General features: G+C 48.9%; 2 protein-coding genes across 2 annotated transcripts in view; one reads left to right on the forward strand and one right to left on the reverse strand.

Moving 5' to 3' along the window:
* Positions 1-1,353: 1,353 nt before the first annotated feature.
* Positions 1,354-27,277, reverse strand: MED21 (mediator complex subunit 21). Its single transcript, XM_073621747.1, has 4 exons — positions 26,934-27,277; positions 11,155-11,269; positions 3,651-3,751; positions 1,354-2,137 (listed from the first exon to the last, which is right to left on the reverse strand). Exons 1-4 carry the CDS (start codon positions 26,973-26,975, stop codon positions 1,961-1,963), a joined length of 435 nt encoding a protein of 144 aa, XP_073477848.1. The 5' UTR covers positions 26,976-27,277; the 3' UTR covers positions 1,354-1,960.
* TM7SF3 (transmembrane 7 superfamily member 3) overlaps positions 27,190-27,704 on the forward strand; it is a 59,129-nt gene continuing 58,614 nt past the window's right edge. The window contains exon 1 of the mRNA XM_073621746.1: positions 27,190-27,479. Coding sequence (XP_073477847.1) covers positions 27,404-27,479 — 76 coding nt within the window. The 5' untranslated portion in view covers positions 27,190-27,403. The remainder of the gene's footprint in view (positions 27,480-27,704) is intronic.

The following is a 27,704-nucleotide window of genomic DNA, read 5'->3' on the forward strand; positions in this document are numbered from 1 at the left end:
GTATCTCAGCATTCGGGATAAACCACTGCAATATAAATATGTATATCTGAGTATTCTCATGAATCCTATTGTGGTAGGTTGTAAAACAGTAATGGATGATCTCAATGTATAATATTAATAATAATAATACTACATTGAGATACCCTTTGATAACCTTTTTTTGGAGCCTGTAGATCATTGCATCTGCAATCACCAGATCACAGGTGGAATCTCAGGCTCCGACTGCACGAGTGTCATTGTAGCGGTTTGCCCATACCTCATACGAGCTGACAGTTACAGAACAGGAAGGATCAATGAACTACCAGAATGCACATCAGTGACCTGGTAGTTCATTGAGAACTAAAAGCCATCAGCCATAATGACTGATATTAGTTTTAGTTCTCCCATTTCATAGAACTCTGTGGATGAATGACACAGTAGCCTGTTACCCAAATACGGGTGTAACATGTTAGAGCAGGGGTCTTCAAACTATGGCCCTCCAGTTGTTCAAAAACTACAATTCCCATCATGCCTAGTCATGTCTGTGAATGTCAGAGTTTTACAATGCCTCATGGGACACGTAGTTCCGCAACAGCTGGAAAGCCGTAGTTTGAGGATCCCTGTGTTAGAGGGTAAAGTTATCCTTTAAGCAGGCAAGTAATCTCAGAGCTCAGCAATTGCAACCCTCATTATTTCCTTAGTAGAGGCTTACATTATTGGACAACTTCACTTGTACCCCCCTTAATCCTAAGTGCAGCTCACCTAGTAAAATACTTTATGCTGCACTCCCAGTGTCTTCAATGTATGGCCCTTTGGGAGAAATCAAAATGGCCACAGTAACTTGGTTTGTCCATTACAGCCCAATAGACTTCTATGCAACCATCTCCAATCATCTGCAGCCTCTGGACACAAACAATTAAAAGTACATGTAGCTGCAATGCACAAGTAAAGCCAAGGCAGCACAGACTTGCAATGTTAGATGTAAACTAACAGAATCATGACCATCAGATTGAGGTATGCATCTGTGGAGGGGAAAAGGTAGCTTAAGGAAAGGGGGGGGGGGGGGGGGGGGAGGGGAGAGAGAGAGGGTTAAAATGTACTTTGCTTCAAATTTCTGGAGGCTGCAAGGAGTACAGCTCACCTATAGTAAACAAATGGGGTTGCACACGCACAGTAAGAAGGACCTAACCTAGATGCTCACTTTGCAAAGGTTGTGCAATGTTGGATGGAGCCATGCATTAACAACAACAAAAAAAAACCCCAAGAGAAGGGTGGGGGAAGTCAAGCATTTTACCAGGGGGCTATACTTTGGGGATAAAGGTGAAGTTGTCCTTTAATTTACTATATATATAAAAAAAATAAAAAGGTCATAAATACATTTTTGTACCATTTACTTATTAGAAATAAAAACAAACATACATTTCAACCTCAGGGATCCTTCATTGCAATGGCTGTAAAACCCATAAGCAACCAGGTCATCTGCATCAGATCTAAAATGTATTATGTGTTGGATAGAACAGATTGAGTCCTCCATCTGCTGGCTGGAAGTGGAGGGTGAAGAGGACCTCTCACTTGTGTTATTAATTAGCTTTATGCCAGTTATGGAAGTTTGGCAAGCATTTTATTTGCAGAAAACAGTCTAGTGTAAGGGAAGGAGGAGGAGGAGGGTGAAGGATGCAATGACAGTGATGGCAGACAAAGGAATGGAGCGGTTACGTTTTTGGAGATTGAAGGGACAACAGAAGATGTATTTTTTTTTTCAACTTAAGAACTTTTCACCATGCATAAATTGGTTGATAATAGGATCTCCAAAGCAGATGGTGTTATTTAAAAAAAAAAAAAAAATGCTTTTTCGAACACATGAGTATTGAACATATGGCATTCCTGTACATAAATCCATTGGCGACACACAAGCTTGCATAGACAGCAAGACTACAAGGCGCACAATCAGTTCTAAGAGGAGGAACACTGCCCTCTAGTGTTAGCTCTCTGGAAGTGGCTGAGTGAGGATGCTGCTCCGGGTCTTCAGCTGGGACTGGGCGATGTCAGCCAGGGCAGACTGGATCTTTTCCAGCAACATGTCCCCTCGGTAAACCACCTCTTCCAGGCGAGCTGCAGCGGCATGGTTCTCCTCTTCTAGCTGGTACAAACTGGCAGCCTTTAAAGAGACAGGAAATTAAAATGTGACAATGACTAACATCTGTTTGACATGCTCAGATATCAGTCTTATTATTCAGTTTAAAACCTTATAGTCAAACTTTATCTGTTATATAAACCACCTTATGTGATGCGTTAAAGCTGAAGTTTACGCTGCAAATATATTGCCTTCTCCCTCTCCATCTTAACATACGAAGCACATTTTTAAAAGAAAGTCTGTTTTCAATGCATACTTTATTTTGGATCCAATCATCCTTTGTAGTCTGTGCTTCTCTATGCAAAGCAGGCAGATCATGGCTCATGGGAGGGGCCCAAGGGGGTGCTGTACATAGTACCTTGCCCAGGTTCTCCTCTCCAGAGGCTTAACTCTAATGCAAGCAGTGGACTGACTCTTAGGAGTAGTTGTGCAAATATCAAAGTGCCATAATAGACAAATTTCGATCTGGAGGAGTGATCATTCCGAGGCAGGCTTAAATGAAGACTGCTCTAGATAACACCTACATGGTGATGCTAAGCCTCCATGACTAAGTACTGAAAACAAACTAATAAAAAGGAACGGGCCAGGGATAATCAGGATAGATTATGCTGGGTTTCCTCAAGCCAGGAAATGAGATTAGCTCTAACTAACTTCCTACAGCTTTCAATGCACATTGTGAGCAGCTCGCAGTGTGCAGTGAAATCAGAGCAAGCAATTTCAGTACAGAAGAGATGCCTGTACAACAATATGACTAATCAGAAGGTTGTAATTCAGTTTTAAAAAAGTTAATATAACTGGATATCTAGGGCCGGCCATACACGGTTCAAATCTGGGCTGGTTCAGCAGGAACCTGCCCAGATTCAAACCATTAATGGGCAGGCTGAATGTACGAAGTTGATCGATCAACTTAAGTACAACCAGCCTGCTGGATTCTTTTGCAAAAATCACTAGTGGCTGCTATAACCACTAGTGATAATCACTGTCAGCACCATCTGTGTTTATGGGGAAATTATGCAAATTTCTTTCCTGCAACCATTCCCATCGCATTTGTCTGGTCTAACTTTATGGACTTCTGTCCGGAATCAAGGTATGCTTTATGGGTTTGTGTGGATAAAGGAATCAGCCAATCGAACCATGGTGGAGAAAGACTGCCCTACACTAAGGACAATTATCCTGTGGAGCTCCTTAGATCCCACACCCAGGTTATTTACAGGACCTTGAGTACTTTTCAAGCGAAGTTCAGCCCCACCCCCCTCTCTACCTCTTGCACCCAGGACCTCTACTGCCCACCAGGCTTCTGGAATTTGACAAGTGAATGTTAAGTTCTGGTGTCATGAGAAAAACCCTTAAAAACACTACACATTTGATTATCTTGTAGAAAACAGACCACCGTATACAGCAGACTTGAAAAACAAATATTAGCATAAGCGGAGAGCAAAAGACAATAGATAAATGACAACATTTTCCCATAGAATATAAAATGTATACAAGCTGTATTCTACCAATCTCATGCAATCATATCAGTTGCCCGTCTAACCTGTAATGCCGCTGTGGATTCCTCACTGGGCAGAGAATCAATAAGAACATCAATGTCTTTGGCTGTCCGGGCAATGAGAGCTGCAAATAGCTGGGCGTACTCTGTGGAGAGAGTGATGAAGAGACATCCAAATATATATTAAAAAAAAAAAAAAAAAAGGGTCTATTTTAAATATACTTAAAGCCAAACTAAATTCAGTTTAAATCAACTGAATACATTCCAGGAGCATCAAAACAAAAAGGTGTGTAAAGCCTTACAGCTAATTCAGATGGGTGATTATGTCCATCCGCTGTGCAGAGCTGCTGACAGGGGTGTGCAGACAGCACATAGAAGTGAATACACAAGCAGAGCTGGCACAGACAAAAAAAAAAAAATTGTATGGCAAAGTTTTGAGATGCGGGCAGGAGCCAGTGCACAGATTTGAATGCAGAGCCTCTCCTCTGAACACCACAGGACAAGCAGTGTGTTACAAGGCGAATTAAATGGGGAAGGTGTTCTGTAGCCCTGTCATAGGGAGACAACGCTGTTCCTTCATAGATGAGTAAGCACTGTCACTCTAGGACAGCAAATTCCTTACTGGGACAACCACTATGTCAAAATAAAGGGGGGGGGGGGGGGGGGAGAGATTTAGTTAGAAATACCATCACCAGTAAGTCTAAGAGCCTTTCAGGACAACCTTGGAGAGAGTGCAGCTCTGCCCATTTTCCAGGAAACACATGCAGCCTTTAAGTCCCTCCTCTTTCACCATGGCTTCAGTTATGGTGTGGTCTCTGACACACTGGAAAACAAAGCACAGAAAACCACGACAGATACTTAAACCACTTCTAAGATAAAAAGGGAGGGAAGTAAGGGTTGTCCTGAAAGGCTCTCAGAAATACACAGTCACCGGTAAGTCTTATGCCCTGGACACACAATAGGATTTTCCGCCAACAAATGTTGGATGTGAGCTTGTTGTCGAAAAGTCTGACTGTAGGCGTGCTCCATAGAACATTTGTTGGCGGAATTTCCGCCAACAAATGTTTGTGAGCGGGTTCTCAAATTTTCCCGACAACAAAACTTGTCGGAAATTCTGAGCGTGTGTACACAATTCTGACGCACAAAAGCTCACGCATGCTCGGAATCAAACAGAAGAGCCGCACTGGCTATTGAACTTCAATTTTCTCTGTTCGGTGTACGTGTTGTACGTCACTGCGTTCTTGACGTTCGGAATTTCTGACATTTGTGTGACTGTGTATGCAAGACAAGTTTGAGCCAACATCCTTCAGAAGAAAAATTCCACGGTTTTGTTGTCTGAAAATCCTATCGTGTGTACAGGGCATATGTCTTTCTCAAATCGCCTTTCAGGACAACTTTAGAGAGGATAACCGAGAAACTTACCCTAGGGTGGGACCACTGCCTGCAGTACCTTCCTGCCGAAGGCTTGATCTGCGGAGGACAGCAGGTCCAACCTATAGTGTCAGAGAAATGTCGGAGAAATGTCGAAAAGTTGGACCATGTAACAGCCTTGCATATTTGTTTTAGCGTAACACCTGTCAGCCCAGGATACTGCTGTTGATCTCGTAGAATGAGCAGCAATACCTGAAGTGGGTATTTCTCCTTTAGCTTTGTAGGCTTCGGTGATCGCCCATTTAAGCCACCTACCCAGAGTGCTTTTGGAAGCTTTCTCCCCTTTACGTGGTCCTGAGAAAATCAAAAAAAGAGTATTTGATCTTCTAAACCAGGGGTCTCAAACTGGCAGCCCTCCAGCTATTGTGAAACTACAAGTCCCATGAGGCATTGCAAGGCTGACCGTTACAAGCATGACTCCTACAGGCAGAGGCATGATCGTACTTGTAGTTTCACAACAGCTGGAGGGCCGCCAGTTTGAGACCCCTGTTATAAACTCTTTAGTGACTGTTAGAAAATGTAGCAGGCATCTCCTTACATCCAGTGTGTGGAAAGCTTCTTCTCCTGGACTGGTAGGAGCTGAGGAGAAAGTGGGTAGGAACTATTTCCTGTGAACAGTGAAAAGTTGAACAAACCTTAGATGATAGAAATGCTGGATCCGTTTGAAGGATTACCCGGTCCGCAATAACCTTTAGAAAGGGTTCTGTGACCGCCAGGGCCTGAAGGTCATTGACACTTCTGGCTGATGTGATGCCTACCAGGAAAATTGTTTTAAGAACTACATTTTTTAAGGATGCTTCCTGTGAGGGTTCAAACGGAGCTCCCGTAAGACCCTGTAATAGACAAGTCCCAACTGGGAGACCCTGTAATAGACAAGTCCCAACTGGGAAAAAACTTTAAGGGCTACCGGCCTATTCCATGCAAGTGCCCTAAAAAGATAATGAAACCGAGATCCAAAAAAAAAAAAAAAAAAAAAAAAAAAAAACCACAGACAACAAAAAAACACCCCACACACCCGATAGAGCCACCGCCTGGGTTTGCACAGGGTGCTGGCTGCCAGCCACTTCTCCATTCTGTCATGGAGAAATTGTAAAACTGACACTACACTTTTGACGAGCATCAGGAAATGAACTTAAACTAAACTTTCAGGTATATGGCTCAAGTTACCTCCTTCCTACTGGAGAGTAGGGTCATTACCAATTTATCCGATAGCCTCTTAGCTTTTAGGAGGTCTTCAGAAACCAAGCAGTTAGTTGTAATTGATCTGCTTCCCGAATGGTTCGGGGGGGGGGGGGGGGGGGGGGGAATGCCACAGATGGGCGAAAGCATCTATGCCTACAGCCCGACCTTGGAGTGAAAAAACGCCCGTACTTTCGAGTTCTGCTGGCTCGCAAACAGATCTATTTGGAGGTTGCCCCCATGTTTTGGTGAGCAAAAAGGACGACATCTTGATTCAGACTACACCACTCTGCTTCTGTTTAGCAGGTATGCTAACAGATTCTAGGATCCCTTCAGATAAGCGCTGACAGTGAGGCCACATTTTGTTCTGCCCAAGTAAGTAGCTGACTGGCCAACTCCAGAGTCCTTTGCTCCTGGTTCCTCCTTGCTTCAATACATAATCTACTGCCATTGTATTGTCCGAGAGAACTTGACTGCCTGCTGAAAAGCTAGGGGTCCGAGAAAATTGGCCTTCAGTTCCCGCCAATTTGAGGACTTCCAGGCTTCTGCTTTGGACCAGGCCCCCCAAGAGGTTTGGCCATCCAAGTGGGCTGCCCTACCCCAAGCACTCACGTCTGTTAGACGTTTGTCTAGGGGGAAAAACCCAGGAGAGACCTCGCTAGGTTGGTTGAATTAATCCGCCACGGTTTTACATTTGAGGTGAGCCTGATGTGTTTTTCCTAAAGGCACCTGGTGCGACCAGCTTTGTAGGGTGTTCATCTGTAGGGGCCGAGAATGTAGCCTGGCATCGATGCCGTGAGAAGTTCCAAAACTGCCATGGCTGATCGGACTGAGAGATTGGTTTGAATCTGTCTCAACGCCAATTGGATCTTCTCTTGAGGCAGAAAAACTTTTTGAAGCACCAAATTTATTGTATAGGCCAGGAACTTCATCTCCTGTACTGGTTCTAAGTTTGATTTTTCTAAATTCAGGAGCCAACCTAGGTTCCTGAGACACCTGAAGATTTGTCAAGACCTGTTCTTTGGAATCTGCGTAAAACAGGTCGTCAAGATACGGGATGACCGAAATACTTATTAGCTTCAGAGACTCCAGGGCTTCCACCATTACTTTTGTAAAGATCCTGGGGGAGGATGAAAGTCTGAGCGGCAGGGCTCTGAATTGGAGATGTCAAACTGAACTCCCAAGGTTGAGAGCCAGATGGAGAAACCGTTGGGAAGCCTGAGCTATCGGGATGTGCAAATAAGTATCCCTTAGATCTAGGGATGCCATGAAGCAATCTGGGGTCAGCAACTTCGTTATTGAATAGAGCGTATCAATCCCAAAGGGTTTGTAGCGGATCGATTTTTTCAAAATTTTTAAGTTCAGTATCAACCGATACTTCCGAGGGTTTCTTCACTAAGATGTGAGAATAGAAGCCCTGACCTGATGTTTTGGGGTTTGGATAATAACTTCCTGTTGGATCAGATCCTGCAGCAGGTTCATCATTGCGGAAGTTTTTTCCTTGTCCTTCAGAAGACTTGCAACATAAAATCTGCTCGGGGGGACTTCTAAGAACTCCAGATTGTACCCCTGGGAGATGACACTTTTTATCAACAGGCTTGTAGTTGCTTTTTTTCCCCCCATTGTGGGTGAAAGGCAGACAATCTTCCCTGCACTGGGGTGAGATTGTCATTTATTCTTAGGGGGCTGGTCTAGGGGAGATCTGAAGAGAACTCCTCCTCCTCCCCTACCCCTTTGGGAGACCCAGCAGCTCTTCTGGTCCCTATTTTTGTGGGGCTGTTGAACAGCATGAAAATTCTTCTTGATTGGTTGTTCCAGCTGTCCTGTCCAAGACCGTTTCAAGGTCTGGCACAAAAAGAATGTCACCTGAAAAGGGTAGGCCACAATTTTATCTTGGAAGCTGTGTCACCAGTCCAAGTTTTCAGCCAGATAGCACGTCTGGCTGAGTTCACCAGTGCTGAAGATCTCGCTGACATCTTTACTGATTCAGCCGATGCGTCAGCCATGTATTTTACTGCCTTCAGTATCAGTGGAAAGGACTCCAGAAATTCTTTCCGTGATGTACCTGCCTCTACATGCCTCTTCAGCTTCTCTACCCAGCGCTCTAGGGTTCTTTGCCACTCCCGTGGAAGCCATATCGGGTTTGAGACTGGCAGATGTAGAATCCAATGCTTTTTCAGGAGGGAGTCCGCTCTTTTATCCATTGCATCCTTCAGCAACCCCATGTCTTCGAACGCTAGGTCTGTGACGGGAAACTTACAAACTTGTGAGAGCGAGGCATCTACTCGGGCTTTATTCCAAACCTGTCTCCTTATCTTCTCTTGAGGGTTTTTGAAAAGAAAGGGTCTCTCAGGGTACTTCCATTCTTAACTGCATCCGAGAGGATTTTATGGACTGGAAACATCTAGTCCTTGGTACGTTTTATCATGAACCTATAGTAGCACCTTTTCCTCCTGGATCTCGAGTAATGTAGATTGCTCTCAAAAGATCATCTACTTCCTCTAGTGATAGCTTAGATGTACCTAGATGCTCGGCTATCATCTTCCGAATCCCTGAGGGAGGAAAGAGTACCTGTCCCTTCATCCCCTGAGTCAACAACCTCTGCTGTTTTAGAGTTGGATGGTGGATGCTGGGGCTCAACCTGGCCTGTTGGGTACTTGGCCAGCATAGATTTGACTGAGCTCACAGAGTTCGTAAGCTCTTGTACTGAAGAGAACAGATCCTTGTATTGTTGGGACATTTCCTCTTCAACCAACTCCGTAATACAGGTCCTGCACATTGCTTTTTGCCATGAATCTGAGGAGATTCTTGCAAGTTGGGCATTTCCTCTTAACTGGTGGATCTGAATGCTTGGTTTTTGCTAAGTTTGCTCTGCAAAGAAAAAAAAAAAAAAAAAAATTTACCTAGGGGTCCCTGCATACTTTCCTACCCTTAGTGCAACAAGACCTCCACCAGAAAAAAGGGAAAAAAAATTGCCCCAGGCAGTGTCCAGGCTGCAGGGTCCATGCAAAGTTACCTCTGACCCTGCAGCCGAAGTGCTTCCTGGAGGGAGGAAAACAAATACTCATGCATAAGCCTACATGGAGAACAAAAAAAAAAAAAAAAAAAAAAAAAAGAGGGTACCCCTCTTACCTGGTCCTGACTGGTGCCTGCTTCCGCCGTACCTGTTGGTCTCTCGTCATTCCAGCAGAGAGCGCAGCGGGGAACTGAGAAAAACCATCAGGTTTTGAATTACCCGGTCCCTGCGTCATTGAGAGCCGGAGCCAGAAACACCAGTCAACAGACCCGCCCCCTTGGCCTTTGCGACTGGAACCACTTGTCGCCCCATCCCCACAGGAAGCCGCGTCGCCAGACGTGACATGAGGGACATGCCGCCGACCAGCAGCCCACCTGGACCATGCCAGCGGACTCCGGCACCTCCTGCAGGCCATTGCTTCTGCTGAGCTGGAGAAACTGGGGACTCCGGAACACCCCCCGCCCGTACTGGGGGGGCTGCTGGGATGGTCGCTGCACACCAGGCAGACACACCTTAGAGGTAAGCCTTCTCCCTTCACCTTGGAGAGAGCGCAGGTCCCTGGTTCCAGCATGCGCTTCCACCAAGGTGGTAGAAACACAGTGACAGAAGCCATGGTGGAAGAGGAGGAATTTAAAGGCTGCATGCGTTTCCTGGAAAATGGGCGGAGCAGAGCTCTCTCCAAAGTTGTCCTGAAAGGCAATTTCAGAAAATACAGGAGAAAATACTACTAGGGCCTTAAAACACTCTGGCAGTGTCAAACCCACATTGCTCCATACAACAACATGAAGAGCCATTTGTTTTTTAGGCTGTATGCAGGCAGCCTATATAAGTGAATGGATACACAGTATGGACTCACCAGCACAGTCGCATTTACCAAGTATGCAAGGACAGGTTCACAGCCCTAATGAAGAGCGTGTGCTTCTTGGCATTTATAAAAGCTGCCTGCACACAGCTACATTTTAGTACAAAAAAAAAAAAAAAAAAAAAAAAAAAAAAAAGAAACAGCTCTACAAATAAAATGAATTCAAGTTGAACACAAATGCAGTACGATTTCTGTCCGAAGTGCAAGTGTGTAGAAAGGGATTAAAGCACCATCTAGTGGGCAGTTTAAAAAATGTTAAACTCAAAACATATTTGGCCACATGCAAAATAATCTACATTAGTTGTCCCAGTTTTCCGATGGTAGCAAAATCGGGGCTGCTGGAGGCGTTTAGAGGGCAGGAGAAGTTATGGGACCACCGTGGGTATAGGGCAGATGTGAGGTCAACTGGGGGGTGGACCGCCTTTACATCTTCAGCGCCCCCCCAATTTTCTACCGTCGGCGGAACGGGACACCTGTATAGGATTATTTTGTATGTGTCCAGATGTGTACCGAGTTCTAAATAAAAAAAAAAAAAAAAAAAATTAAACTGCTCAGATAGCACTTTAATACCTCTATCTATCCATTTATACATACACACCCCCACACACTTGGGGGGGGGGGGGGGGGGAAATAGCATATGATTCAGACGGGAATAACACCACATTCCTGCTCAAATTGCATGCGATTCTTTGCAGTGCAGTTTGCTCCCATTTATTTTGTATTGATGCAATAATCGCACTGCAAAGCTTCAGTACCTGGAGAATTTGGGCAAATACATCGCACAAATCCCGATATTGGTGCATCCCTACTCCAAATACGGCTAAACACGTCTAAAACAAAGGAAATCTAAATCACGGGCAAAAGGATCTGGGAGTTCCAATGTGAATGAGCCCCAGTTCAGCCACCACATATAAGGGACTGCTAACTGCAACATTGTAAAGATTTGTTCTTGGGTTTAGAGTTTAAAATATTTACGCTAATATTGCACTGTGCTCATCTATGCATACAAACATGTATTCAACTCTTGGATGTCTAGTCCAGCTAAAATACACACAGATTACCTTCTGTTGGGTTGGGTGGCTGATCCTTGTTTATTGATGTCTGGATGTTGCTAAACGATGCTGGAGGGGCACACTGTTGCAGGACTCCAATGGCATTGCAGAACTGATCCGCAAGCTTTATATAGGGAAAAAAAAAAAAAAAAGGAGAAGTTTGAGATTTATATTTCCCGTCATATGAAGGGCTAAGCAGAAGCTGAATGAGGCTAAGAAAACAAGCAGCCTTCTGGAGAAATTGCAAGGGGATTAAGAAGTGTGACACCCTCCCTATAGATTGTAAACTTAAAGTGGTTGTAAAGGCAGAAGGTTTTTTATCTTCTTGCATTGTATGCATGAAGATAAAAAGCCTTCTGTGTGCAGCCGCCCCCCTAATAATTACCTGAGGTCCCTCTCTGTCCACGACTGTCTCAGCCATCGTGAGATTCTCCCTCCTGATTGGCTGAGATGCAGCAGAGACGCCACTGGCTACCGTCAAAGTCAGCTAGCCAATCAAGGGAGAAAGGGGGCAGGGCCGGAGCTCTGTGTTTGAATGGACACAGGGAGCTGTGACTGGGCTCGGGTGCCCCCATAGCAATCTGCTTGCTGTGGGGGCACGCGACAGGAGGGAGGGGCCAGGAGCACTGAAGAGGGACCCAAGAGGAGGATCCGGGCTGCTCTATGCAAATCCACTGCAACAGAGTAGCTAAGTATAACATGTTCTCTCGCTCCCCCCCAACCCCCCCCCCCCCCCATAAAAACAACAAAGACTTTACAACCACTTTAACATGGCCACAAAGAAGGAAGGAAAAACCCCCACACTGAATGGATTCCCCCCATGCACACATTCAAGCTGGAATGGGGAATCCTCCTCCCCTTCCCTGCCAGTGTCATTTATACAGTGATCAGTGGAAATTTTTAGCTCTGGTCACTGGTCCCAAAAAATGTCAAGTGTTCCATCTGTCCGCTGCAATGACACAGTCAAAAAAAAAGGTATAAATAGACCCCCTAATTTGAAGACGCTACAACTTTTGCGCAAACCAATCAATATACGCTTATTGTGATTTTTTTTAATCAAAGAGATGTTGCAGAAAACATATTGGCCTAAATTGATGAATAAATTAGTTTTTTTATATTTTTAATTTGATGTGTGTTATAGCAAAAAGTTTTTTTTTTTATTCAAAATTGTTTTTTTTTTTTTTTTTTTTTGGTTTATAGCGCTACAAATAAAAACCTTAGAGGTGATCAAATACCACCAAAAGAAAGCTCTATTTGTGGGGGGGGGGGGCACGACATAAATGTTATTTGGGTACAGCCTCGCATGACTGCGCAATTGTCTGTTAAAGTAGCCCAGTGCCGTATCGCAAAAAATGGCATGGTCATTAAGGGGGTAAATCCTTCCGGGCTGAAGTGGTTAAACTGGGAAAAAAAAAAAAAAAAAAAATGCACCAAAATAATCATTTTAAAAATGATGGCAGCAACATCCAAAAAACTTGGCACAGGTCAACAAAAAGCAGATCCCTGGTATGTTGTCATGTGACCTTCTGCTTTCCTTTCTGAATAACTGAGCACAGTGGGAGGGGCTGAGATTCCACTCTGATGAATGCAAGATGGCAGAAGGAGGCAACGTGTCTGCACAGTAGGGCTCTGCAAAGAAGGTATTTAGCATTATAATTTAAAAAAAATTAAAAAAAAACAAAAACACACATACTGTACTGAACAGGGACCTAAAGCAGAGAGGAGCAAACAACAACTACATGTTTCTTTACTCTACAAGCACTGGAGCAGCTGCAGGGAAGAGATTTACACAGACAGGAGAGGGGAGGGGCAGAGAATAGCTCACACACCGGCTATGGAACTGACTGGTACAGAGAGAGGGAGAGACACAAAGACACCGAGCAGGATGACAGAGCCATGTAATCTGACCACGCCATCATGGATCAGCAGCCATGATAAACATGGTCAGTTTAAACAGGGGAAGGCAGGATCAACCAGGTATTGTACAACATGGAATGGGTCAAGTGACTACATAAAGGAACAGGGGCTTTTTTTTTTTTTTTAGGGTAACAACTACTTTAACCCATGCAGTGCAGACACAGCCCCACTGCATGGGTGAACAAAATAATTTGGAGAGTTTTCCCCATCAAATATATCATCATCTACAGTACATAATATCAATAGAGTAAGAGAAGCTAGAGAAATCTTTGTATGCAAGGGATAAAGCCGAAACAATATTGGATGCCTTTGATCTTTAGGCCCTCAGACGGCATTGCATTAACAGGCAAGATTCTGTAAAAGGCATCCCTGCATGGGCTCCAAAAAAAAAAAAAACTGTCCGACCATTATTCACCATGCTGTCCACAACTGCAAGGTAAAGCTCTCTACAAAGAAGAAGCCATATCTGATCATGATCCAGAAACGCTGCTTTTTTTCTTCCAAAACTCAAGCAACTGGTCTCTTCAGTCTCCAGACATTTACAGAGTTCTGGAAAAGAAGGTGGTAAAACATGGCTCGGTCCAACTTTGAGACCTGTTGCTGCCATCAATTTCAAAATTACTTTTTTTTTTCCTAAAATGCTCTATTATGAATAAAAATCGAAGTTACTTACCGGTAACGTTTTTTTCCAGGAGTCTCAGGACAGCACACTTGAGAGCTCGGCTCCTCCCCTCTTAGGAAACACCGACTCCACCAGACTTTTAAGTCGCCCCTTCCCTTTAGCCCGTCAGTTTTTGCACGAGAACCACCGGCCAGTCTAGGGAGACATAAGAATACATCATAACAACATTTATATTCCTGATGCTCTCACGTCCTAGTGGCAAGACAATATCTGGGTGGGTACCGGTGCTGTCCTGAAAGACTCCTGGAAAAAACACGTTACCAGTAAGTAACTTCGATTTTCCCTCTTTTGTCTTTCAGGACAGCACACTTGAGAGGATAAGCGAGCACTTACCCTAGGGTGGGACTACTGCCTGCAGAACCTTTCGCCCAAAAGCCTGGTCCTGGGCAGACAATAGGTCCAGTCTGTAGTGCTTAACGAAAGTCTTAAAACTTGACCACGTTGCTGCTCTGCAGATCTGATTGGGTGTAGCACCAGCCCACTCTGCTTGTGACGTTGCCATAGCCCTAGTGGAATGAGCCCTAATACCTTCCGGGACTTCCACCCACTTTGCTATATAGGCCTGACCAATAGCCAATCTTAGCCATCTGGCTATAGTGTGTCTAGAGGCTTTGGAACCCATCCTTGCCCCTGAAAAAAAAAAAAAAAAAAAAAAAAAAAAAAAGTCGGATTTCTTAAACTGCTCCGTAACCTCCAAGTACCTTAATGCACATCTTCTGACATCTAACTTGTGGAAGACTTGCTCCTGTTCCCTCACAGGATTTGAACAAAAAGGTGGGTAAACAAATTTCCTGGCTTCTATGAAATTCCAAAACCACCTTTGGAAAAAAGGCCGAATCGGTTTTAAAAATAATCCTATCCGGAAAAACTTGAAAGAAAGGTGCCCTCCTAGAGAGGGCTTGTAGCTCACTAACCCTCCTTGCAGTAGTGATGGCTACTAAGAAAACTGTCTTGAGGGTTAAAAACTTCACCGTACAAGACTCAATAGGTTCAAAAGGACCCTCTGTAAGGGCCTGTAGTACTAAGGATAAGTCCCATACCGGAAAAGGGCGAGAGCTGACTGGTCTCTGCCTTCTTAAAGCTCTAAAGAACCTGGATATCCAGGGATTCACTGCTAGCTGTTGTTCAAGGAATACACTTAAAGTCGACACCTGACTCTTAAGGGTACTAAGTGCCAATCCCTTATCTGCCCCACTCTGTAGGAACTCTAGCACTGCTACTGGACTGCGAACATTAAAGGAGCTCTCTGCGCACCAAGAACTGAATTTCTTCCAGACCTTCAAATAGATTTTGCGCGTCTCCTCTTTTCTAGAATTCAGAAGAGTTGTTATCAGTCCTTCGGAAAACCCCTTACTTCTCAGCAAGTCCTCTTCAGTAGCCAGATTCCACCTCTCCACCTGAGGGCAGTAGACTGGGCCTTGATAGAGCAGATCCTCCCTGACTGGTAGAATCCAGGGTGGTTCCACCGCCAGTTTCCTTAGGACCGAGAACCATGGCCTCCTGGGCCAGTGTGGAGCTATCAGGATCAGGGTCGTGTCCTCTAACTGGAATTTTCTCAAGAACGCAGGCAACAGAACCGGAGGGGGGGGGGGGGGGGGGGGGGGGGGCATAGCATTTGGCAAAATGCTAGCTCTGAGACAGAGCATCCACCCCTATCGCCCCGTTCCAGCGGTTCAGGGATAAAAAGAGGGGGGCCTTCGTGTTTTCCCCTGAAGCGGAAAAAGGTCCACACATGGGATCCCCCATTTTTCGATACTCATCTTGTAGATGACTTGATTGAGGACCCAATCGCCTTCCTTCAACTTCCTCCGGCTGAGGAAGTCTGCTCTCTGGTTTAACTCCCCTTTCAGGTGAACCGCCGATAGTGAGAGTACCGTGACCTCGGCCCAACTGAAAATTATCTCCGTCAGACCCCAAAGGGAACTGCTCCTGGTGCCCCCCTGTCGGTTTACATAAGCAACCGCTGAGGAATTGTCTGAACGGATCTGTACATGATGTCCCCGGAGATCTTGTTGGAAGGCTCTGAGAGCCAGAAAAATGGCCCCCAGTTCTCTCCAGTTCGAGGACTGTACTGCGTCCTCAACCCCCCAGGAACCCTGTGCCAGACTCGTCCCCAGGTGTGCGGCCCAACCGGTGCCACTTGCATCCGTTGTCACAATTTTGGACAGAGGCAGAACCCACTCCAGACCCTTCGATAGGTTTGCTGCCTTTCTCCACCACCACAGGGATCTCTTCACTCGTACAGGAATGAAGACTGCAGAGTCCAAGGACTTCTGAGTGTGGTCCCAAACTTTCAGAATGAACCACTGTAAAGGGCGGAAGTGCACTCCTGCCCACACTACTGCTGGGAGGGCAGCTGTCAGCAATCCCAAGGCTGACATGGCCCTTCTTATGGCGATTTGGTGATTGCCCTGCAGAACTGCCAAGGCTCTGTCTATTTTGGCAATTTTCTCTTCAGGAAGAAAAACTCTTCGTTGGATTGAGTCCAGGATGTAACCTAGGAATGTAATCCTCTGGGATGGAACCAGGCTGGATTTCTCCAAGTTCAGGAGCCATCCCAGATGTTCCAGTATACCTCTTGCTATTTGCAGATCCTGGACCAGCTGCTCTGGAGAGGGAGCAAAAAGGAGCAGGTCGTCCAGGTATGCGACTACCGATATTCCCCGAAGGCGCATAAACGCCAGAACTTCCGCCAAAACTTTGGTGAATATCTGGGGCGAAGAGGAGAGCCCAAAGGGAAGGGCCTGGAACTGAAGATGCACTACTTCCTCCCCGGACCTTACCGCCAGTCTGAGAAACTTCTGCCTGCCCGCTGCAAATCGGAATGTGCAGATAGGCGTCCCTTAGATCTATGGACGCCATGTAGCAATTCGGAGGGAGTAGTGTTTTTACAGAAAAAATTGAATCCATCCGAAACTTCTTGTAGGAGATTGATAGGTTCAGGAGCTTAAAGTTCAGGATGAGCCTGAATTTCCCTGAAGGCTTCCGAACCACGAAGATGTGGGAGTAGCAACCCCTGCCTATTTCTCCGGATGGGACACGTGATATCACATCCTGCCACTCTAGATCCTCCAGTGAGGCTATTAATGCCGCTGTCTTCTCCGCACACTTTGGCAAGTCCGTAACCAGCAGCCTGTGTGTGGGGGGGGACTTGAGAATTATAATCTGTAACCCCTCCTTACGATCCCCAGAATAAACCGATTGGAGGTAACTGACTACCACTGTGGGAGGAAGGCCCCCAGTCTTCCTCCCACTGGGGTTAGCCCATCATTGGGGCTTTCGGGGATGTTTAGGAGGGCGAAAAATCGCTCCCCCGCGCCCTCTGCCCCTGTTGGTCCAGACTTTTTTCTGAGACTCTGCTCTAGGAAAATTAAACTTCCTTTGCGAACGAGTCTTCTTTCTAGGCTGTTCCCCAACTTTTTCTTCAAGGGGAAGGCCTTCTTTTTATCAGCCGTTCGATCAAGAACCGCCTCCAGATCTGGACCGAACAGCAAGTCCCCAGTGAAAGGGACCCCACAAAGTTTTATTTTTGAAGTGTTGTCCCCCTGCCAGGTCTTTAACCAAAAGGGCTCTCCTGGCTGAGTTGGCCAAGGCAGAAGATCTAGCAGACATGCGGACCGACTCCGCTGAGGCGAAGGAGGGAAGGAGGAGAGAATAGTCTCCTTAGCGGTTCCGGCTTTAATATGAGCTTTTATATGTGTTAGCCAGTGCTCCATGTTACGTGCCACCACTGTGACGGCCATGGCCGGCTTAAAGGTTGCCTAAAGAGGAATCCCAGGATTTTCTAAGTAGAGAATCCATCCGTTTGTCAATGGGATCTGTTAGCACCCCCATATCTTCAAACGCCAAGTCTGTTTTTCTGGATACCTGAGAGAAGGCTGCATCCAGTTTAGGTGACTTGTTCCATACAGCAACTTCATCCTCTGAAAAAGGGAATCTGCGCTTTAATGCTCTGGAAAAGAAAGGTTTCCTTTCTGGGTCCCGCCATTCCCTTTTAATGGTATCTACTAGGACCTCATGCACCGGAAAGACCCTTTTCTTCTGCTCTCCAAGACCCACGTACATTCGGTCATGTAGAGACAGAGTTTTTCTCTCCTCCTGGATACCTATGGTGGTGTGGATTGCTCCCAAGAGCTCCTACACCAAGGAGAGTTTATATCGGGAGGTTCTGGAGGACTCGCCCTCCACCGTCTCTCCATCTGATTCACTTGAGGAATGCGAGGATGCACCATGCGATTCATCCTCTAAAGCCTCTCTGGAAACCCCCGGTAACTCCTCACTGACTGAGGGACCTGAAGGACCAGGTGCGACATCTTGCTGTGCTGGCAGAGGACCTGCTGGGGGCTGTATAGGCTGAAAATTTTCAAACAATGTTTTGAAAGATTGAAAAGTGCTGGAAAGCTCTTTCACAGAAGCTGCCAGGTCAGAGCTCTGTTCCATAGAGAGTTCCTTAACCAAGTCTTCAATGCATTTTTTGCACAAAACCTTCCCCCAGGACTCTCCCAAAGTACTTCTACATGAAGGGCTCTTTCTTTTGGACACTTGTAAGGGCTTGGTCTTTTCCGCAGGTTTGTCCTGAAATGACAAAACAAGCGTCGGCATCAGCAACAGTCTTTAAAAACAAATAACCAAGTGACCAACACAAGGAGTGCACCCCCCCAGGACCAACCACCACCAGGGTCCCAGACGTGCCTCTCCTCCCCTCTGACCACTAAGAGGGGGGTTTATCCCGTGGAGCAAAGTGGGAATAAGGTAAGGGAACACCACCCCAGGGTTCCTCTTACCTTAGTGTGGCTGGTGCTGGCGTCACCCGGCACAGAACGGGAACCATCCGTCTCTGACATCCCTCTGGCTAGGGGGGTGGTCTGCCTTAGAATGCGCCTCTGTCTGACACTTCAGCTTTAATGGAGCCCGCACCAGCCCCTGCGCCGTTCGTTTATCTGTCCCGCGGCTGAAACCAGAAGCCGCGGTCCGAACGGAAGTGCCCTTCCCGTTGGAAATGACGTCGCCCGTCATTCGACTCAGCGTTGCTCCATGCTGACTCTCAAGATGAGGGGAATCTGGACACCTTCGTATCGCCTTCCCCAGGCAGCGGAAAAAAAGAACTCCCAGGCCTTCGCATTCCCCAAGGGAGGACAGGGAGCGCAATGCCACAGCAGGTAACCAGACTCCCCATCCGAACTGCTGTGAATGAAAGACCTCTGTCTCTCCTTTCCATCGATCGTACCGGCCTCAGCCTCACCAGCTGATATGGTCCAGGTTCCTAGCGATGTCTCCCTTCTGGAGGAAACACCAAAACTGACGGGCTAAAGGGAAGGGGAGACTTAAAAGTCTGGTGGAGGCGGTGTTTCCTAAGAGGGGAGGAGCCGAGGTCTATCAAGTGTGCTGTCCTGAAAAGACGAAAGAGGGAAATATGGGTTTGAGACTTGTGAAACATTGCATTCGGTTTAATGTCAATTATCCACAGCGTCCCAACTTTTTTGGAACTGGAGTCGTATAAAACCAAATCGGTAGCACTGAGGGCAGCGGTGGTAGGGAAGGAATGATTTAGACCCCTTTCACACTGGAGGCCATTTTCAGGCGTTTTAGTGCTCCCAAAACGCCCCTGCCCATTGAAATGAATGGGCAGCGCTTCCAAAGCGTCGCAAAGCGGGTCTTTTAAGGCCACGTTGTCACGTGACCTTAACCACTTCAATACAGGGCACTTATACACCTTCCTGCCCAGACCAACTTTCAGCGCTGTCACACTTTAAGGCTCCATTCACACTAGCGCGTTTTTTGATGCATTTTGCAGAAATGCACGGGAATTTTTTAACATGGGTTCCTATGGAACATGTTCACATCAATGCCTTTTTGTTTCTCTGCATTTTTGGAAAGGGTCAGGGACTTTTTTTCATGCAAAATGCAGCGTTTTGCATGTAATAGAATTCAATGGACAAGCATCAAAAACGCAAGTGCACCGTTTTTGCAGCGTTTTTGCCGTTTTTTTTTTTTTTTTTTTTTTTTAAATTTTTTTTTTTAGACTGTAAAAAAAAAAAAAAAAAAAAAAAAAAAAACGCAAATCGCGGCAAAAACGCCGCAAAAACGCTGCTCAAAAACGTGGCAAGCATGAAAAAAAAACCTCCAAAAACGCCCAAAAGCAACATGCATAGGTGTGAATCGAGCCTAAATGACAATTACGCAGTCATACAACACTGTACCTAAACTACTTTTGTTCTATCATTTTGTTCCCACAAATAGAGCTTTCTTTTGGTGGTATTTGATCACCTCTGGGATTTTTATTTTCTGCTAAACAAAAAAAAAACAAAAAAAAAAAAAACAAAAAAAAAAAAAAAAGGAAGACCGAAAATTTTGAAAAAAAACGTTTTTGTTTCTGTTAAAAAAAAAAACAAAAAAAAAAACTTTTAAATAAGTAAGTTTGCTCCTTCACTGATAGTGTACATCAGTGCCACCTCATCAGTGCAGCCCTAACAGATGGTACTGATGGATGCCAGTGCCAAATGATAATGCCTGCCAATCAGTGACGACCATTGTGGGCCCCGATTGGCATCCTTGGTGGTCTAGGGTGGCATCCCTGGTGGTCCAGTGTGGGTGGGGGCTGTGCTGATAATCAGCACAGACCCCCGTCAGAGGAGAAGCTGATCGGCTCTCATCTACTAGCGTCTGACAGACGCGAGTGAGGAAAAGACAATAAACAGCTCTTCCTGTTTACATCGTGATCAGCCGTGTCCAATCACATCTGCTCTTTTGCCATCTCTTTTGCTAGCGGCGGCCCGGTCTTCTGCACTGTCTTCTTCCCTCGTCTCTTCTTCAGATGTTGACACGACACTCTCTCCCACTGTTATGCCGTATGCGCGGTCCGCAATTACTTATATAGGGATGGGGCATGGTCACTGGGTGATGTCACCCTATGACCCCGCCCCTTATTACATCACAGTCCCGGGGGATGATGCAACTGACGTAATAAGGAGCGGGGTGACATCACCCAGTGACCACGCCCCATCTTTATACAAGTCATTGCGGACCGCGCACACGGCATTACAGTGGGAGAGAGCGTTGTGTCAACATCTGAAGAGAAGTGGGAAGAAGACAGCGCAGAAGACCGGGCCACCGCTAGCAAAAAAAAAAAGCAGAAGATAGCGGAGGAGCCCGGCAGAAGATACCGGAGAGCGGGAGAAGAACCGGAGAAGAAGGAAGAGACCCCCGAAGTCGGAAGAAGACCCCCGAAGCTGCCTAATAAAATTACTTTAAAAACCTGTCGTGTGTTTTTTTTATTGACACTTTTTTTTCCTAGGTGAATGGGTAGGGGTACAATGTACCCCATAATCACATAGGCTGGGGGGCCGGGATCTGGAGGCCCCCTTATTAAAGGGGGCTCCCGGATTCCGATAAGCTGCCCGCCGACCCCGACAACCAACAGCCAGGGTTGTCGGGAAGAGGCCCTTGTCCTCATCAACATGGGGACAAGGTGCTTTGGGGTTGGGGCGCCCACCCCCCCATGTTGAGGGCATGCGGCCTGGTACAGTTTGGGGGGGGGGGCGCTCGTTCGTCCCCCACCCCCATTCCTGACTGGCCGTGCTGCGTGCTCGGATAAGAGTCTGGTATGGATTGGGGGGGGGGGACCACCACACCGTTTTTTCAGCGTAGGGGGTTCCCCTTACCGAAGGGCCTGGTATGTTCTTGGAGGGGGAACACATGCTGTTTTTTTTTTTTTTATTTAAAATTTGGCGCGGAGTTCCCCCTCAAGATCACCTGAGCACAAGTCGCATCATGCGAGGCGGCGATCCGACTTTAGTGATAGCCAATGGGCTGAAGTAGGATCAAAGTCGGACCAAAGTAGTACAGGGAGCATTTCTAAAGTCAGAACGACTTGTGTCGGACCAGTTAGGACGGCTCCCATAGGGAAACATTGATTTTCACAAGGCATGTGACATGAGCTCCCAATGTCGGAGCGTTTGTCGCACTAGTGTGAACCCAGCCTTAGACTTCTGTTAGAGCACCGCCAAGCTTAGACATTTCTCTAATAGACTTCACCTGTGCTGGTAACCTGAGGCAGCCACAGTTAAGGAAAATCAAATATGTTATACATTAGGGTTGTCCCGATACCGATACTAGTATCGGTACCGATACCGAGCATTTGCCCAAGTACTTGTACTCGGGCAAATGCTCCCGATGCCTCCCCCGATACCTGGAAGACAGCTGTGATCGGCGCGTGGGGGAGTTACAAGATTCTCCCCCAGCGGCTTTCAGCAGCTTTAGTGACATACAGCGGTGATCGCTCACTGCTGACTGTCACTGCATCCTCCTCCATGCCCCCTCCTTTCCTCTGTCCCCCTCCGCTCCCCTCTCCTTCCCTGTGTCTCTCCGCTGTCCCCTCCGTTCCCCTCTCCTTCCCTGTGTCTCTCCGCTGTCCCCTCCGTTCCCCTCTCCTTCCCTGTGTCTCTCCGCTGTCCCCTCCGTTCCCCTCTCCTTCCCTGTGTCTCTCCGCTGTCCCCTCCGTTCCCCTCTCCTTCCCTGTGTCTCTCCGCTGTCCCCTCCGTTCCCCTCTCCTTCCCTGTGTCTCTCCGCTGTCCCCTCCGTTCCCCTCTCCTTCCCTGTGTCTCTCCGCTGTCCCCTCCGTTCCCCTCTCCTTCCCTGTGTCTCTCCGCTGTCCCCTCCATTCCCTGTGTCTCTCCGCTGTCCCCTCCATTCCCCTCTCCTTCTCTGTCCCCCTCCGTTTTGCTGTCTCTCTCCGCTGTGTGAATGGAGAGAGTCAGCTGACTCTCTCCATTCTCATAACTTAAACATTGTAATCTCTTGTGATTATGATGTGTCAGTTTATGAATGGAGAGGAGCCGCTGTCTTCTCTCCATTCATTCTCTGTGCAGCTGAGGCTGCAGAGAAAGGGACTGAGGAATATCTATCCTCTGTCTCTTTCTCTGTCTCAAGGGGGAGATATCAGAGGTCTGTTACGACCCCTGATATCTCACCAAAGCCCCCCAACAGGGCTGATTAAACACACAAAAAAAAAAAAACATAAAAGAATAAAAAAAATATTATTTGTAAAAAATAAAAATTGTAAAAAAAAAAACAAAAAAAAAAAAACCACACACACACATACACAGTTCACCCCCCCCCCCCCACCCCCCCAAAAAAAAGAAAACACTGTAAAAAAAAAAAAAAAAAAAAAAAAAAAAAAAAAAAACTGTCACGTGACATTAAAAAAAAAAGTATCGGCGAGTACTTGAAAAAAAAAAAAAAAAGTATCGGTACTTGTACTCGGTCCTAAAAAAGTGGTATCGGGACAACCCTATTCTACATGTTCTGCCAAACATTCAGTAAAATTGTTTCAACTGCTCAAGGAATCAGAGTCTGAAATAGCACATTGGGGTCTGAGGAGATCACTGCAATGCAAGGTTAGCCTGTGAGTCTTAAGCCTCGTACACACGCTTAGATTTTCGGACGACCAAACGACGATTTTTGTGGCATGCTAGTCTCATTTCGAAAGTGAAGTTACTCACAATATGAAAATATGTATACGACAGAATACAACGTCAGAAGTGACGTAAATAGATCAGAAGTAGTTCTGGACAGCCGCACTCTGAATATGCCTTTTATTCAAAAACTACAAACAAAAATACATGCCACAGCAGAACAAAAGAGCTAACGCGTTTCACGCTATATGTAGTGCTTAATCATAGCTAGTCTGAAGTGAGGTAATGTGTTGAATAGTTTTGTATGTATTCTTTCGTTTCATGCGTAGTTTTGCTCTTACGATTTTTACAAAATCACCGTACTAACGATCCGAAAATCGGCAGACAGCTCGTCGTACGAATTATCCCATCTGATTTCTGTATAGTGTGTACGGGCCTTAAGAGGAGAACAGCAGCAGAAGAAGGAAACAGCAAACAGTTGTTGGCGTGGTACTCGGTTAGGTAATGGGTCCTCCAGTAATGAGGCGTTTTTCGGCTCGCTGCCCAGCTGGCTATGTCTGTCGGTCACCGGGAGTGCAACAGCGTTACGGTGAACTATGGCCTGGTCACTAGGTACACAAGGCAAGAGTTAAGTGAGAGCAAGTAAAGTGGATGTTTCATTTTTGGGTGCAACTCTGCTTTAATTCCACAGAAAATATGTGGAGGGAGCTGGAGGTTCAAGTTACCATACGTCAGCCTCAAAAATGTAATGAATGTAAAGAGGAGTGGGACACAATCCTTCCTGAGATGTGTGCAAACCTGGTGGCCAACTACAAGAAATGTCTGACCTCTGTGATTGCCAACAAGGATTTTGCCACCAAGTACTAAGTTATGTTTTGCGAAGGGGTCAAATACTTACTTCACTCATTAAAAGGCAAATCAATTTATAACTTTTTTGAAATGCGTTTTTCTGGATATTTTTGTTTTTATTCTGTCTCTCACTGGTAAAATAGACTGATCATTTCTTTGTCAGTGGGTAACCATACAAAATCAGCAGGGGATCAAATACTTTTTCCCCCTCACTGTACACATGTTTAAGTGTGTAGGACAAGGGACATCTTCTGGAGGGACTCCACATACAACATTACACACAAGTGGCTCATCCTGAGTTGGGGACTGCCCTAAGGTTTGATTCTTCACATAACTTCCAGGTGAGGTGTTACCCCTGTGCTGGTACTAGTGTCCCCGGATTCAAAGAACCCATCCCGAGGGTAGTCCTCTCATGTGACCCAGAACTTGCAGCCCAACAAGTTAACAGGAAGCACGGAGGAAAGGCTAGTTGTCATCACCCACCTACCTCTTTATGGGGGGGAGGGGGACCAGCTTGGGAGCCATGGGGGGGGGGGACCCAGCTCGGGAGCCATGGATGGGGGGGGGTTGGGGGACCCAGCTCGGGAGCCATGGATGGGGGGGGGGTTGGGGGACCCAGCTCGGGAGCCATGGATGGGGGGGGGTTGGGGGACCCAGCTCGGGAGCCATGGATGGGAGGGGGGTTGGGGGACCCAGCTCGGGAGCCATGGATGGGGGGGGGGGTTGGGGGACCCAGCTCGGGAGCCATGGATGGGGGGGGGGGGGTTGGGGGACCCAGCTCGGGAGCCATGGATGGGGGGGGGGGTTGGGGGACCCAGCTCGGGAGCCATGGATGGGGGGGGGGTTGGGGGACCCAGCTCGGGAGCCATGGATGGGGGGGGGGTTGGGGGACCCAGCTCGGGAGCCATGGATGGGGGGGGGGGTTGGGGGACCCAGCTCGGGAGCCATGGATGGGGGGGGGGGGGGTTGGGGGACCCAGCTCGGGAGCCATGGAGGGGGGGGGGGTTGGGGGACCCAGCTCGGGAGCCATGGATGGGGGGGGGGGGTTGGGGGACCCAGCTCGGGAGCCATGGATGGGGGGGGGGGGTTGGGGGACCCAGCTCGGGAGCCATGGATGGGGGGGGGGGTTGGGGGACCCAGCTCGGGAGCCATGGATGGGGGGGGGGGGTTGGGGGACCCAGCTCGGGAGCCATGGATGGGGGGGGGGGGTTGGGGGACCCAGCTCGGGAGCCATGGATGGGGGGGGGGGTTGGGGGACCCAGCTCGGGAGCCATGGATGGGGGGGGGGGTTGGGGGACCCAGCTCGGGAGCCATGGATGGGGGGGGGGGTTGGGGGACCCAGCTCGGGAGCCATGGATGGGGGGGGGGGGGTTGGGGGACCCAGCTCGGGAGCCATGGATGGGGGGGGGGTTGGGGGACCCAGCTCGGGAGCCATGGATGGGGGGGGGGTTGGGGGACCCAGCTCGGGAGCCATGGATGGGGGGGGGGTTGGGGGACCCAGCTCGGGAGCCATGGATGGGGGGGGGGGTTGGGGGACCCAGCTCGGGAGCCATGGATGGGGGGGGGTTGGGGGACCCAGCTCGGGAGCCATGGATGGGGGGGGGGGTTGGGGGACCCAGCTCGGGAGCCATGGATGGGGGGGGTTGGGGGACCCAGCTCGGGAGCCATGGGGGGGGGGGGGGGGGGGTTGGGGGACCCAGCTCGGGAGCCATGGGGGGGGGGGTTGGGGGAACCAGCTCGGGAGCCATGGGGGGGGGGGGGGTTGGGGGAACCAGCTCGGGAGCCATGGGGGGGGGGGGGTTGGGGGACCCAGCCCGGGAGCCATGGGGGGGGGGGGGGGGTTGGGGGACCCAGCTCGGGAGCCATGGGGGGGGGTTGGGGGACCCAGCTCGGGAGCCATTGGGGGGGGGGGGGGTTGGGGGACCCAGCTCGGGAGCCATGGGGGGGGGGGGGGTTGGGGGAACCAGCTCGGGAGCCATGGGGGGGGGGGTTGGGGGAACCAGCTCGGGAGCCATGGGGGGGGGGGTTGGGGGAACCAGCTCGGGAGCCATGGGGGGGGGGGTTGGGGGACCCAGCTCGGGAGCCATGGGGGGGGGGGTTGGGGGAACCAGCTCGGGAGCCATGGGGGGGGGGGGGGGGTTGGGGGAACCAGCTCGGGAGCCATGGGGGGGGGGGGTTGGGGGACCCAGCCCGGGAGCCATGGGGGGGGGGGGGGGTTGGGGGACCCAGCTCGGGAGCCATGGGGGGGGGTTGGGGGACCCAGCTCGGGAGCCATTGGGGGGGGGGGGGGTTGGGGGACCCAGCTCGGGAGCCATGGGGGGGGGGGGGTTGGGGGAACCAGCTCGGGAGCCATGGGGGGGGGGGTTGGGGGAACCAGCTCGGGAGCCATGGGGGGGGGGGGTTGGGGGAACCAGCTCGGGAGCCATGGGGGGGGGGGGGTTGGGGGACCCAGCTCGGGAGCCATGGGGGGGGGGGGTTGGGGGACCCAGCTCGGGAGCCATGGGGGGGGGGGGGGGGTTGGGGGACCCAGCTCGGGAGCCATGGGGGGGGGGGTTGGGGGAACCAGCTCGGGAGCCATGGGGGGGGGGGGGTTGGGGGAACCAGCTCGGGAGCCATGGGGGGGGGGGGTTGGGGGACCCAGCTCGGGAGCCATGGGGGGGGGTTGGGGGACCCAGCTCGGGAGCCATGGGGGGGGGGGGGTTGGGGGACCCAGCTCGGGAGCCATGGGGGGGGGGGTTGGGGGACCCAGCTCGGGAGCCATGGGGGGGGGGGTTGGGGGACCCAGCTCGGGAGCCATGGGGGGGAGGAGACCAGATTATCTCCGCCCTTTCCATACACCGCACAGATCTGTGCAGAGTGGAGGAGGCTCAGACTACACCGAGCTATCACCCCATCCCCCAGCCCGGGACACACCGCCAACCACTCACCGAATTTAGAGCATCTTGCAACTGAGTCAGCCGGTCCGCCATCTTTCCCGTTGACAACACCACGCCTACCACAACTACCTATCTTCTAATTGGCTGCTGATATAAGCACCTCCTCCTGAAACCCCGCTGTCCCTTCCAAGTTTGCTTGTGGGCGCGACTCCGAAACCGCGCCTTCTCGTTTGTTCTACCCGCTAACCTATAGGTTAGCTGTGGGCGTAACCCAGGATCTTTGTAGATAGTTTTTTTTTTTTCCCCCCTCAATGCCTTTAGTAACTTTTCAGTACCCTATGCGTTCCACGCAATGTGTTGGAAGGGAAGTTGCGTTCCATAGAGCGGAAGTGCACTGTGTTTTGGGGCGGAGTGACCATAGGGCCCTAGGGGCTGGGCCGGAAGTGCGGTGTGATTGGGGCGGGTGTGTGCTGGTGCTCTCGAGGAGATGAGAGTGTGAGCACAGCCAGGAGAGCAGAAGGATGAGGAAGATGGGGGGACGGCGGCTGGTCACCTCTGTGTTCCTGCTGCTGCTGGCGGGAGGAGTCTGTACTGAAGGTAAGAAACACCAAAGACCTGTATTGTGTGTGTCCCTTCTTCTCCTCTCCGTGTAATGTATCTGGTCTGTATATTATCCCGTTGCTTCTATTGTCTTCCTACCCCTCCCCCACTGAGGGATATATCCCAATATAACGTGTGTGTGTATATACACACACACTATATTACCAAAAGTATTGGGACACATGAACTTTAATGGGATCCCAGTCTCAGTCCATAGGGTTC

This window comes from Aquarana catesbeiana, linkage group LG03 (genome assembly GCF_042186555.1).
Source record: "Aquarana catesbeiana isolate 2022-GZ linkage group LG03, ASM4218655v1, whole genome shotgun sequence".
NCBI classification, from domain to species: Eukaryota; Metazoa; Chordata; class Amphibia; order Anura; family Ranidae; genus Aquarana; species Aquarana catesbeiana.